Source organism: Pundamilia nyererei, unplaced genomic scaffold, assembly GCF_000239375.1.
Source record: "Pundamilia nyererei isolate P.nyererei 1_Seehausen unplaced genomic scaffold, PunNye1.0 scaffold00167, whole genome shotgun sequence".
NCBI classification, from domain to species: Eukaryota; Metazoa; Chordata; class Actinopteri; order Cichliformes; family Cichlidae; genus Pundamilia; species Pundamilia nyererei.
Window position 1 is genome coordinate 646,441 of NW_005187568.1, and position 13,633 is coordinate 660,073.

Sequence of the window (13,633 nt, forward strand, 5' to 3'; positions counted from 1 at the left end):
ACTTCCTGGTCTGTAAAGTGTACACAAAACTGCCATGAACTTGCAGTCTTTCTAGTGGCCAGCACAGAGTTCTCATGTGAAGTATAACCTTACTAAACCCTTTTTTCTCATTTTAATGCTAGCAGCTCAGAGCTCACACGTACAGTTCTCTGATTTAATCTCAGACTTAAATAATTATATTTATTTATTAATATGTTAGTAATGAAATTACTTGTTAATTAGATTAATAATTACAAGTAACTATTAGCTAAGTCATCTGACGTGACTTCGGGGCCTTTCTTACTTTAAATTCACACTTGAACTGAATGTTGGTATTGGCAGTGGAATTAAGTACCCAACAACTGTATCACCACTGGCTTGAAATAGAACAAAATGACTGTCGGTGCGTCTCAATATATTAGCATTTTCACGTAAATCACACCTATCTGGTCATTTCATTCATGGGGCAAAAAGCAGGAAGCCTACAAAATACAAAACCAATTCTGAAAATGTCTGGACGCTGCATGAAGTGTAAAAAAGAGAATGCAATGATTTGGAAATCTCATGAACCCATATTTTACTCATAACTGAAGATGAAAAGCATAAAATATTTAAAATTTTAGAAAAACATCTGCTCATTTTCAATTTCATGACAGCAACATGTCTAAAAAGAAGTTGCCACGTGGCTGTGTTTACTTCTGTGTAGCTGTTTTTCTTTTAACACCAATCTGTAAATGTCTGGGATTTGTAGAGACCAGCTGATGGACTTATGGGAGAGGAATGATGTCCAATTCGTGTCTGACAGAGGATGCTCAACAGTCTTGCATTGTTTTTGTCATATTTTGATGTTTTGTGATGGTGAAAGGTCTGGGCTGCAGTGGGGTCAGCTCAGCTTTTTTTGAGATGTCCTGCTGCCAGTGAATTCATAATGAATAATATTTTTCCTGAAATGGTACATTTTCTCATTGCATTCGGTGTTTATTTACATTCAACACAGGGTCTAAATATCTCAGATCATTTCAATACTAAGGATTCACTTAAGGGTAACTGCTAAAGTCATCTTAATGTCTTCTAACTTAAATCTCCAAAGCCATTACAAACTAAATGCAACATAAAGCTCATCTCACTCAGTATAAAATACATAAAAGCAGACTCACAAACATCATATTAGACACTGCACAGAAATCCTCGAGTGACCCTAAGGTTGACCTTAAGTGGACTCATTTGTGACCCTGTGATATTTTATACAGCAATACTTTTTTAAATGACTTATTTGAGTATAATATGTTGTTTATACTGTTTAATCATCTATGACAGATAATCTGCTCTAATATCATTAATCTGAAATGCTTATTAAAAGACGAGGCTAGCCATTTTCATCATCACTTTTGACATTAAACATCTGTTTCAAGATTTCTCTATTGGCCTGTTAGTGGTTGCCTAGCCTGTAATTCTCCCACGTTGATCCAACATCATGGATGCATCCATCAGGTTTCTGTGACGTAAATCCAACAAAGCCTGACAAAAAACACGAGGACAGAGCCAAAAGAGTAGCCTCAGGGTAACATGCGTGGGGTAAGGGTGGGGGAGTCCCAGCAGCAGTTATACGTGCAGCAACAGCACTTACATAGCAACAACCTCTTTACACGATAATAGTGACTGTCATCATGTTGTGACTCCGCATTACTGACTGCTTCTTCAGGGAAGCCTGGCAACTGGAGGAGGGACAGCACCTACGCACACAAGCATACCTACACACCAGCTTCTCAGCAAGGCCTCGTGATTGTTACAGAGCGGCCTAGAAAGGATGTCAGGGTGTGCTCATTTAACTGAAACTAGGAGATCACAGGTTTCTATTCTGGACTGAAAATTATTTAATCTGAGCAGTTTATTAATAAAAAAAAAAAAGTGCAGTTAAAATATGAACAAACACAAAAACAAACAAATCAATCCAAATCAAAGCAAATCAGTTTAATTGTGTGCCTCACCTTAGAATTGAGGTCTCTGTGATAAATGTTTTTGTAATGCAGGTAGATCATTCCTCTGCTTATATCACAGGCCAAGTCCACCTTCTCTCTCCAGCACAAGGGAACGTCTTTCCTGGCCAGAAGCTCTTCCAGACAGCCACCGTTTACATACTGAAACATCCAGGAAATACATGAAGATTTATTTTTCACTTTTCTATTAAAAGGTTTTTCTTGTAACAAGAAACTGTCTTCAAAAAATAAAATCATTTTCACATTATTGTAAAATAAATTAGACAAATTAGTTTATTCCAATGGCTGTGTCTGGATCGGCTTACTTCCCACCCCTTACCCACCCCTGTTACTTGTCACGTGTTTCATGATGTTGTGATGTGGACATTTATGTGCTCTTTTTTTTTTGCTTTCTGTTCTCATGCATGAGTAGAGGTCTCTTTTTTTCCCCTCCTCGTCTTGCCCATTGTATTGTACATTTCAGTGTTTTTCCATAATACTACCGGTCTCCGACCTGTCTCCCCATGTGATGTCTGTGTTGTGTATGTAAGGTCGGGGGGGTCCCATTTCGCTGCAGGGCAACTTGCATGTGACAAATAAAGGCCTTCTTGACTTGACTTGACTTGACAATGTAAAAGGAGAGCTTTCTTGTTATGCAGCACATTTTTAATTTACTTTTTTTCTATTTAATCATTTTTTATTTTAATAAAAATTTTTAACAATAAATTTAAAAGTTCTTTTGGGGAGGTATTAAGCTGTAAAATAAGAAGAAAGAGAGAAAGCAAATTTGGACGTGCTAAAAAGTTAAAATGGTCAGATTGATGGCAAAAATAAAGTTTGATACAAAAATTAGCTTTGGTCCTTATCAATTTATATGAATTAAATATAAAATTCAATGAGTATAACAACGTAAATTATATCAAGACCTAAAATTATATTTATTTACGGCATGGTCACTTTGAGGTGTTGTTTTTTGTTGTTGTTCAGTTATCCTCAAAGACACGAACACTGAAGCCACTACTTCTATTTTGTAAGCTAAATTATTTTTAAGCCTATTTTTGTTGTTTGCTAGTCAAAATTTACATCACCTATAATATTACAGGGAATAGCAGATGAACTTGCTAACTAAGCTAGCTAGCAAGTGATGGCATTATAGCCCTTACCAAAATATCCAATTATTCAAATATTATTTAAAAAATAAACACGATGGAAGGCTCGAGGCAGTTGTCACTAAAGCTACGTGTAGAACAGTGGCGAAGTCCAACTTTTCTAAACAGTCAAGAAGACTTGTTATAAAAACATGCTATCATACATTGTTGCCCACATAAATACTGTGTCTTCAAGCATTTAAAATAATTCTTAGATTACTGTGGCAGTACATGGCTTTTGTTGCTTTCACCGCCCTGTTATCTGTGTAGAACAATGGCATACTATAAAATGTCGTAGTAAAAAAAAATCCCATAAATATAAATGGGTATTCATTCTAAAATGAAAAGATTTTTTTAAATCAGTAATCAATAATCAATTTCTTCTTGAAACAAGAAACTGAGGAGATGTAATTTGTCAGCGTGATAGCAGCAAACCCAGTTTGGTTACCTATGAACTCTTTCACCATTTCATTATCACTCTCAGTTCATATCAGTGTTATTTGTTGTGTTAACAGAGCCAGCCTGCAAGTATACACCTTAACAATGACTCACAATAGGCGAAAATGAGTGGAACTCACCTCTAAGATTGGATAGAGTTTGTCTTCTTTCACACATATTCCCAAATACCTGGAATAAGCAGAGCTGTGTTAATCAATTGTTTGTCTTGTTATTGAAAAAAAGTGTATGGAAGTTTATGGAAATGCCACTCAAACCAGAGGGAACAATGTCTACATTACAAGAAGATTTTTGGTGGTAAATTTTTAGAATCTTGTTTGTAGCCGAAACTGTTACCATGTTTTTTTGTGTTTTCATCAAATTTGTTATCAATAGGAAAATAAAGAATGACATACAGTATCCTTTCCTTTATGGATTTGATAGTGTATATAGTAAGGTAGAGTAGATAATCTCATTTGCAACAATACTGATACCAACAGTGCCACCTTCACACAACTTCAAACAGCAGAGCTACAGACAGACATGCACACAGCCTCTCCCCTCGTCAGTAGCATGTAGTTGTTGTTTACACCAATGTACACTTCCATTAATTTCACAAGGTCAGTGAAGCCCCTGTATCGACAACATTGAAGTATTAAACAGTCATAAATGTTAATCTGGAGGCACAAATGTTAACTGTTTAACTATGAGCCATTAAGCCATGTAAGAAGTATATTACCAGCTATGGCTAATAATAAAATTATAACATTAGGAGGAACTAGGCAGCTTGTACATGATCAGTCCTGCCCATCTGTAAAGTGACCTTAAATGAACTTAACTGAACTTACATAATAAATTTAGGAACAATTAAAATAAGGCCCTGTTTATTAATTGATTCACACAAACGGTCGACGTCTTTGATAACTCCAAGAAATATCACTCGTATATCTTTTTGACTTTAGCTTACACAGATCGGTGCGTGCAAGGTACTGCTGTCATCACAGCTGGCTGTACGATAATGAGCTACTCTTTGATAACCTTACCACTTTGACCTTGCTAAATGGCTAAAGTGCGATTGCTTAGGCAAACATTAAGTCTGCCTGGCTTTGCACCATATGTCACTGCTGCAGATAAAAGCGCCAGGGTCTCATTTACATACATAGGCTACACACCATGCTACCAAACTACCAACTTCCAAGTGAAGTAGTTTATATTCAGAAACAAAGCTAGTTAAATGACTACAGGTGATTTTTCTCTCTTCCTCTTGTTAGTTCAGATCACATGTACCAATTATATTTAGTTCTGCTACTATGCTCACAATCCCTGCTCTGTGTATCTTTCAACAGCCATGCACCAGCATCATTTTTTATACTACCATAAGCAAAAGAAAAACAGCAGACTTCTTCTCAAAGTTTGCCAGCCAGAATTGCCTGGTTGTTTTTGGCCACTCGGAAATATAATCACTGTTAAAGCTGTGAACAAATCCAGGACATCTTCCAGCTCATCTAATGTTAATTTGGCAATCTGCAGCCCAAGGGAGCCCATCAAACCTACCTCACTTTTGCAAAATGGATACTTGTGTTTGTTTATTTTGAAATCCCAAGGGGGGGAAAAGCATTACATTAATACTTAACTGGTACCATATGAAGGTTATTATATAACAGTGATGAGTGGGTGTGCATTTTGACAAATATTCCTGATGAGAAAACAGATATTCGGATTTTGTGCATATATGAAAGTGTTGTATATTTGCCTGCCTTTGTTTATTGTACACGATGCCCTGGAGTCCATTTTTTCAGTAATTGTCAACAAAATTACCATAACACTGTGAACCCTTTAAAACTGTTTAGTACTACTAAATATAAATATGTGTAAAGGTATTGCCATTGCACAATAACTACAACTGCCATCAATCCTGCTACCCAATTTACAGACTGTGAAGCTGTGATGGAGAAAAGAGTGATGAGTGGGAGGGTGTAGAGCCTGGTGAGACAGAGAGGAGAGATTGCATGTGTTGGGAGGGAAATCCTCAAGCGTTTTCTTTTGCTTTTAGCAGAGCAGAGCAGAGCCTGCTAGATTAACCACAATAGGAGTACAGCATGCAGGTGATACGGGAGGGCTGTTACCTGACAATGTTGGGGTGGGAGAGCTTCTGCAGCAGGCTGATCTCTCGTACAATGCTGTCTTGGTCCACATCGTTTTTGTAGATCTTCACTACCATCACTTTTCGATTGGTCCTGTGCATCACCTAAAGGATAGTGGTGGCCGTTAGCAGGAGTGGAAGAAGTGGTGGTTATAGATGCTGAGGCCAGAAGCGATACAGTGGGGATACTGTGACAGCTGCTGTCGCTGCATAACTTATCCACAGCTGCCAACATGTTCACATCAGCAAAAAGGATAATACATAAAACCAAACACATCAGTAGATAATGACAGTAGCACAACTAAATCAAAGTGAGTAAACCAAGGCTACGTTCACACTGCAGGTCTTAAAGCTCAATTCCAATTTTTTGATCAAATCTGATTTTTTTTGTCTGCTTGTTCACACTACAAATAAAATGTGACAGCAAACGCGCTCTAGTGTGAACCCTCAAAGCACCACGCATGCGCAAAAGAAGACGTCAGACACAACGCGCTCTGTTTAGACCCAGACCAAACAGTATTGTTTGACTGATGGCCCTTAATATAAGACTTGTTTCGGACTTTACGTTTCCCAATTTTGCTTTAAGTTATAAAGTTATTTTGTTATTTTCATATGGCCTAATAATTATCCTTGTTGCCGTTTTAGAGAGGAGCGGTGCTTCAAAGGATAGTTGCAGATTTCTGTCAGAATCTGCAGATTATACAGTACAAATAAAATGTTCACGTTTCTCCAACGTTGTCTTCCCAACAGTTTCACTGGATGGCCAGGAAGCGTTCACGATGTCTGATAATTGGCGTCTGTCTTGTGTCAGTGACGTAAAAGACGGATTTAATGCGACATGACCATTCAAACAGCAGTCGCTTTCTAAAACATCAGATATGTATCGGATTCAGTACCACATACAAAAGTGACCCAGGTCGGATTTGAAAATATCGGATTTGTGCTGTCCACACTGTCATACCATGATCGGATATGGGTCGCATAGAGTCAAAAAAGTTGGATTTGATGCGCTTTCGCCTGCAGTGTGAACGTAGCCTGAGTACTCCCAGCAGCTGAAAAGAATCAGGCAAATATAGAAGTGCAAAAAACTGCAGTTCCTCTAATGGCCATTGAGGATTGCTCCAAAAGAGAGTTAATCCCCATAGACTGTCATGTTAAAATACCCAATTTTCTAATATTAAAAACACTTGCTCACTGTTTGGTACAAAAAAGGCATCTATGGATAGTTTATCAATCACAACTGTACTGTGATTGACTTTTTTAATCTTTATTTGTTTTTATATTAGCAAAACTTACGCACGTTTTATACTTTCAATGTTTTTCTAAGAGGTAATAGTCTTACTCCATCATTGGCATCTCCAAAGCCACAGAGAGCTATTTTAACGATTTACACGGTTGACCACAAACAAGCTTAGCTTTCTAAGTTGACTCAACTGGAACAAAAGTCCAAAATCAGAGAGCACACTCTTTCTGGGCAAAGTGCTGACTTTGACTCACTCACAAATCCCATGGCCTCTTTCTAACTCATTTCATCAGGGGCAAAGTCTAAATGTATAAAAAAAAATAGCTCTTCCAATAGCTCTGTTCCAGCAGAAGAATTATGTAAGGTCTCAGCTGGGGTTGAGTACAGAAAATCAAAGGTCCCCAAAGCTGGTGGGCCAATTACAGAATGGCAAGAATGTCCCAATTAGTGGCTTGGACAAAGCAGGGTCTGATGGCATTTGCAGGCTGACAAGGCAAAACAGAAAGGGTGGAGGGGGCAGAAGAAATACCTTATAGACTTTGGAGAAGAAGCCACTCCCGATTAGCTCAGCGCTGAAATTTTCCCAGAATTCCAGTTTACGGACAGCCGTGCGAAGCTTCTGCCATCGCTCCACATGGTAGTATTTGTCTGAAGACTCACCATAAAGGGTGGGACTGGTGGGCTCTGATGACACATCCACATCACACATCGTGGAGATGTCCGCTGGGAAAACAGAGACTGAAAAGTTAGGGTGAACCCTCTACAAAATAATGTTTTTTGTCCTGGGATTAGTTATTATAGTTATTAGTTCATTTTCACAACAAACAGGACAAGAAAAGAATCACTTTGTGCCTCTGCAATGTTAAATAAAAAACTCTGGGAATGTAGACAGTCTTGCTAAATGTATTTTTGAAATTAGGCTCATCACCAATGAGACTTAGACTTGAAAGGGCCAATCAGCTAACACTGCTTCTTTCCATCTAGTGTCTTTCTAGGCGACGTCAGGGCAAGTTAAAGCAGGCTTGTACAAAACCTCCACCATCTTCGACTACATGTTAAAATTACCTTTAGGGCACAAAATCTTAGAAAGCCGCTCCACTGAGTTGGTGGAGGGCTGATGTTGCTATGATGCTCTCCAAAGCTGCAGAGCAGGGACTAAACCTCCCAGCTGTAGACCATGATGGCGGAGCTGGAGTTCATCATCAGGTTGACAAACTCACTAAAGAGGCAGCTGGTTATGGCTCCATTATTCAGTTGTTGCAAAGTATATAAATGCCATTGACATGCTCACAACATGCCCTTAAAGCATCTGTGATAATTATGTTCACACTGTGATAAACATATTCCAACTCTGTTTCAGTTTAAGCGTTATTTTCAATAAACAGCATACTCTAAAAAAAGTTTTGTCTAACTCCCATTTCTTCTTCTTGCATGTTGAAGTTCTACTTGGAACCTTGTTAAGATTCAACCATGTAAAATATGATTCTTTGCCATTTTTTCAGTGCTCTTAAAATTAGAGCGCATATGTATTTGCTCACTGCTGCTAAACTGAACACACCAACCAAAAGGGCAATTTATGCATTTAACAGCATGAAAGCAACTACAGATCAACGAGACGCTCACAAAAGGTATCATTTCACACTTACACTAGGCTGCATAGATGAGGGAAAATGCTTCCACTTAACAGGCTGCAGCAAAGGTGATAAAAAAAAAGATTTTTAAAATGATTAAAATGAGGGCAGGGCTGCTTGCTGAACACAGAATCTTTCTAAAAATTGTTTAGTAACAGTTTCTATCTTCAACACAACACAGTCAAGAGTCAATCTGGACTATCAGTGAATTACTAATAAATAAGACAGTTATATATGTCCTGCATCTGGAGCTAAGACAGTAACAAGAACTTCATGTCCGGTTATCAGAAGGACAAAGACGAGGAGATTTCTGTTCAACTGTCTTGAAAGTCTGCTTTACGTGAGTTGGAAGAGCGTGTTTATCGTTAGGGCATTGTAGTGTAGTGTCAACATGCCTAAGTCCACAAAAAGACTGGCAGGCAGCAGACGTCCACACAGACCCTTACACCATATGATGATGAAGTGATCAGTGTCTTAGAGTTTGCATTCGTGTTCAACTGTGAACTCAGGGCAAGACAACAAAAAAGCCACACACATACACATACGTACACACACACAGTATACTACTAACTGTATACTGCAAAGTTTCATCATGTCCAAAGTGCTTATCTATTATTTCTAGCTATCCACCCCAACATAGCGGGGGCTATGAATCAGCTCTGAGGTTGTCTACTAGAAACTCCCCACTTAGTGTCTAAGGCTCCAGAGAAGTTATTAAGAGGCAAATTATGCACTGTGGGTTTTGTTGTTTTGTGGGACTTCTGAGTCAACCCACACCCTTTGACCTCCATTCCTCAACCCCCAGCCCAAGTTTCATATTGAAAATCAGCACATAGGGACTATTGAAAGTTTGTCCTGTGCTCTATCCCTGACTATCTTCCTGGTCATTAACTTGAAGACCTTTTTGTTTAGACACTCGCATCATTGGTTTTAACTGTTTTACCTTTCGGTTCACTTACTGTGGGCTAACTAAACCTCCATTAACATTGTTCTCATAAAACTGTAGTTAACGTAATGGTTTTAGACCTATGTAAAAAGATATCCAGTCATGTCAACTTTCTGACTTTACAGTTCTTTCTTTGAGATCCTATGAGGTCTAATTCATCATAGGTGCTAACCCTGACCCTACACTAGGCTTACCATGGCAAGAACTTAGGCCTGTTGAGCAACCAGCCATAGTGCCAAAACTATTAAGCATGGTTTCCTTATTCTCTTCATTCAGTTCTTCAAAATATTGGTTGTAACTCTGGAGTGCAGATGGGTAGGATAACGTTCCCACTGTGAAGATTGCTCTCTGTTCCTTCACAAAGTGGGTAGTCCTGACCCAATTCCAGGCACACAGGGCTGGCGTGACAGCAGTGAAGGTCAGTTTGTTTTTCCCCCAACAACAATCTCAGTTGCCTTTACAATGACGCTGGTGGAAAGCGCGCGCTGACACGCTAAAACAATTGGCAGGGTTTTGTCAATAAAGTCGGGGGAATCAACCCCAGCTATTCATGCTGCTTTTGTTCATTCAGCTTCAGACTAAACAATCACTGCACTTTCAGCTCTGGCACTGTCAGAGAGAAATGCTTACAGTGCAGCCCCATCATCTAACTGTCAATCTCTCCGCATCTCTTTTCTCCCGCCTCCATCCATCATCTCTCTTCCTTATTCATCTTGACTGGTCGGTTCCCAAATTTGTAAGATGAAGGACGTCGTGCTCTCGAACCTGTCAGCAAGCTTTTAGACTCCATTGTTGTCACATTATGATGAAGTGTAACTAAATGAAACTAGATGAAATAATTTCTGGCACTGTTGGGGGAAACTTGCAAATTTTACTGAATAACATTGGCGAGAACTTCATGTTTCTTTGATCCACTGTCTGTCTCCATCTATCTCAGCCTAAACTTTCAAATGGTCTGTTTTACCATCAAAATGAATCCGATAAGAAACTATAACTATAAAAGCTGCTGGAGTAATTCCCTGAATAAAATGGACTGTGGGAAAAATTAAAAAAATTGAACAGAAGTCCACTTTTGCGCTGTTCCACATTCAGTGAGAGCCACTTTCATTAATTTAGTGGAAGTGTTGTCATGTGCGCTCTGCTAACAGTACACTCAGTGAAGCAACATGGCTACGTTTACAGCTGAAGGTAAACACATTGCATGATTTATGTCTCAGTTTCAGATTCTTGTGCGTTTCCACATTCTGTTTCTGTCTGCTTTTCTCATCCTCCCTCTCATTTTCCACTCCGCTGTCTCCAAAGTCATCATTTCAGGAAAAGGTGGACATTCCAAGTGTTGCATCATAAGCTGGTTCTGAACTTTTTTAAGCCTTCACTTTAGGTTTACCACTTGTCGTTGTCTTCTACCAGCCACAACATCCACATTTAGATGGCAGAATAAGAATGTGCTACCATACTGCATATTAACTCTTCAACACTGCTATAAAGATTTAAACAGTCTTTCATCAAGCAAAGAATAATTTGGCTGCTCTGGTTACTCCAAGTGATCCATGACAGGTTTAAGAGCTCAAGCTTTGTCTTTTTTCTGTTTTACCCCAAAAATAAGATGAGAAGGTTAGGCAAACAAAATGCCGGAATATGTTGTTATCACAACCCGCTGTGAGTTAGACCTGTCTGACCATACACCCCCTCAACAGGAATAGTAATGCTGGCCATGACCACAATGACGTCCTTCCAGCTGATAAGGAATGACGTTCAAGAAAGTTGCAAAATAAATACCACTTCGCACCAGGGCAACATTTTTCTTCAGTGCTCTGCCTCTCAACATGAGGATTCTCACAGAAGAATGTCAGAAGGATCATACTGGGAAAAGTGCAAATGCAGGAATTTCACGTCATTAGGTGACATCAGTGCAGTGTCTCCCTAGATTCAGGTATTACCACTTGAAGCCAATTTAATAAGAATTACACAAGGGTCTTGGCTGGTATCTTCTCTAAATTAAACCAAACACCAGGTAATGAGCTTGATGAAACATTAACTTCCCAAAAGACAAGACTGACAAGTGTAGTCACAAGCACAACACTACGATGTCAGCATGTATCCCTACAGTTATTTACACTTTCAAATCCAAGAAATTGAAACAGATAGCAGATGAGGTTCCACTGACCCTCTTTAGAAGGGTTATTTCAGCCTCTGATCTCAGGTCTGTTGATCTCTTTTCAATTGAAGTGTATCCCGTGATGAAAATATATAAAAAGCTTTCTGTGACCTTCAGATAAAAGCTTGTGGATATCTGATTCTAGCAAGGGATGTAACCCTTTGAGAACCAAGTCATCATCACAGAATCATCAGCTTTGAAGAAAAGCAGAACCTTTTCTGGAAACAATGTAAAAAATTTTTTTTACTGTGTGTCAATTACAACGATTATTTCTTTGTCCAATGATTTTGGAAATCATACAAAAATATATAAAAATAAAAGTTCCTAACCCCATGCTACAAGACTGCAATTGATTTTTCAAAATGTATAAACCGTTACAGTCACCACTGAGGTTGACTTAGACCTCTGAGGATTGAAAACATCTCCATAAAATTTGAAATGAATAATTCTGCTGTAATCACCATCATTTGCTGAAGATTTCCAGTGACTGCCAATGTGTCCAGGACTGAGGATGTTTCAACAGAATAATGACCCTAAGTAGCAAATTAATAAGGAAGAGCCCAACCAGACAAAATGATGGGTTATGGAATAACCTAGCAAAAATCCCACATATGAATCTGAAAAGCTACATGAGCAATACACACATGAAACTCAGAAAGAGGAGTGAGTTCACTGAAGAAATTTCAGCTCTGTTTATTACTGAGAAAAGGGTGAAAATCTCTGTGGTTTTTGTCAAAAATCATCACACTTCCCTAGGAAAAAAACCCAGTCTGCCAGTTCTGTGAAGAACTGATATTGTAGCCAGAATATGACTGGATAACATGATCCTCAGAGCCACACTGACTTCAGGCATAAAGCATGGAGATTATGTGGGTAACTGCACCGCAGCAGAGTGTTAATCTGCACGTAACAGCCCTCTAGTCATGACATTTTTGGCAGCAGCCTGGTGCATTAAAGCTGAGCACTTCAACTAGCCTGAGCCAAGCCACAGTAGCTGTTAATTGCTTCATGGATTTTCCAAAGCGAGGTGACGTTTGTCTTGGAGCCACAGAAGCCTCAGAGCTCTGCCTTCATCTGCAAGTTTGCAAAACCAGAGATGGCAGGCTAGAGGATCACTGATGCATCAGACTTGCTGATATCAGATCAATAAGGGAGGCCCAGAGCAAGACTATGCATAGCTGTGGCACCCCATTGTTGTCAACCACACTTGGTGGTTGACAAAGTAGTGATTCAGCATTACCATTAATACTGCAAGACAGAAAGCCCACCAGAGCTTATCTTTGTATTTTTACATGCTGCAGTGCCATTTTTTGGAGCATTTCAAGTTGCTATACATAAATACAACCATTACATCCCAAATTTCAATAATATGTATGCATTAAATCCATAGTAACTACATAAATTGTAAAAATGTGCAATAAACTACAAAAAAATTGAAAATTGTTTTGTGTTTTATACATTTTTCTAGTTACAGAAATTTCAGAGGTATATCCCTCAGAATTGTAAATGTAAAAAAGTTGCACAAAATAGTTTCCAAACACAGGAAATATATTTTGAGTGTCTTTATAGTTTCATTTTTGAGATGCACAAATTTTTATGAACAGCAGGAAAAATTTAAATAAATATTATTGTGCACAATTTATAACATTTTCCCACAAAAAAATGACATCACTTCTGGCTTTTGCAAGAATGTGATACACAAGTGATAGTTCGCACTGATGTTTATTTCAACGTAGAAAGTGGTATGAACAGCTGATCAGATTGGCAAAGCGCGTTTCTGGAAACAATCTTTTTGCTGTTGTCAAAAACAACTTTTTTTAAAAAAATTTGCAAAGGCATTAGTGGAAGGAAACTGACCTGGGACAATGTAAGTACAAATCCTCCAATTTCCTCCAACTCCTCCAAAAAATGATTGTGCTAGCTTATTTGGTTGCAATTCTACCGGGATTTAAAAATTGTTACGCAAATCGGAAA

At 38.6% G+C, this 13,633-nt stretch overlaps 1 protein-coding gene across 2 annotated transcripts in view; it reads right to left on the reverse strand.

Moving 5' to 3' along the window:
• LOC102197698 (dual specificity testis-specific protein kinase 1) overlaps positions 1–13,633 on the reverse strand; it is a 28,090-nt gene that overhangs the window by 5,061 nt on the left and 9,396 nt on the right. For both annotated transcript variants that reach the window (XM_005745801.2, XM_005745802.2), the window contains 4 exons: positions 7,454–7,647; positions 5,665–5,786; positions 3,682–3,730; positions 1,968–2,117 (listed from right to left, as the gene is read on the reverse strand). In XM_005745801.2, the coding sequence (XP_005745858.1) occupies positions 1,968–2,117; positions 3,682–3,730; positions 5,665–5,786; positions 7,454–7,647 (515 nt within the window). The remainder of the gene's footprint in view (positions 1–1,967; positions 2,118–3,681; positions 3,731–5,664; positions 5,787–7,453; positions 7,648–13,633) is intronic.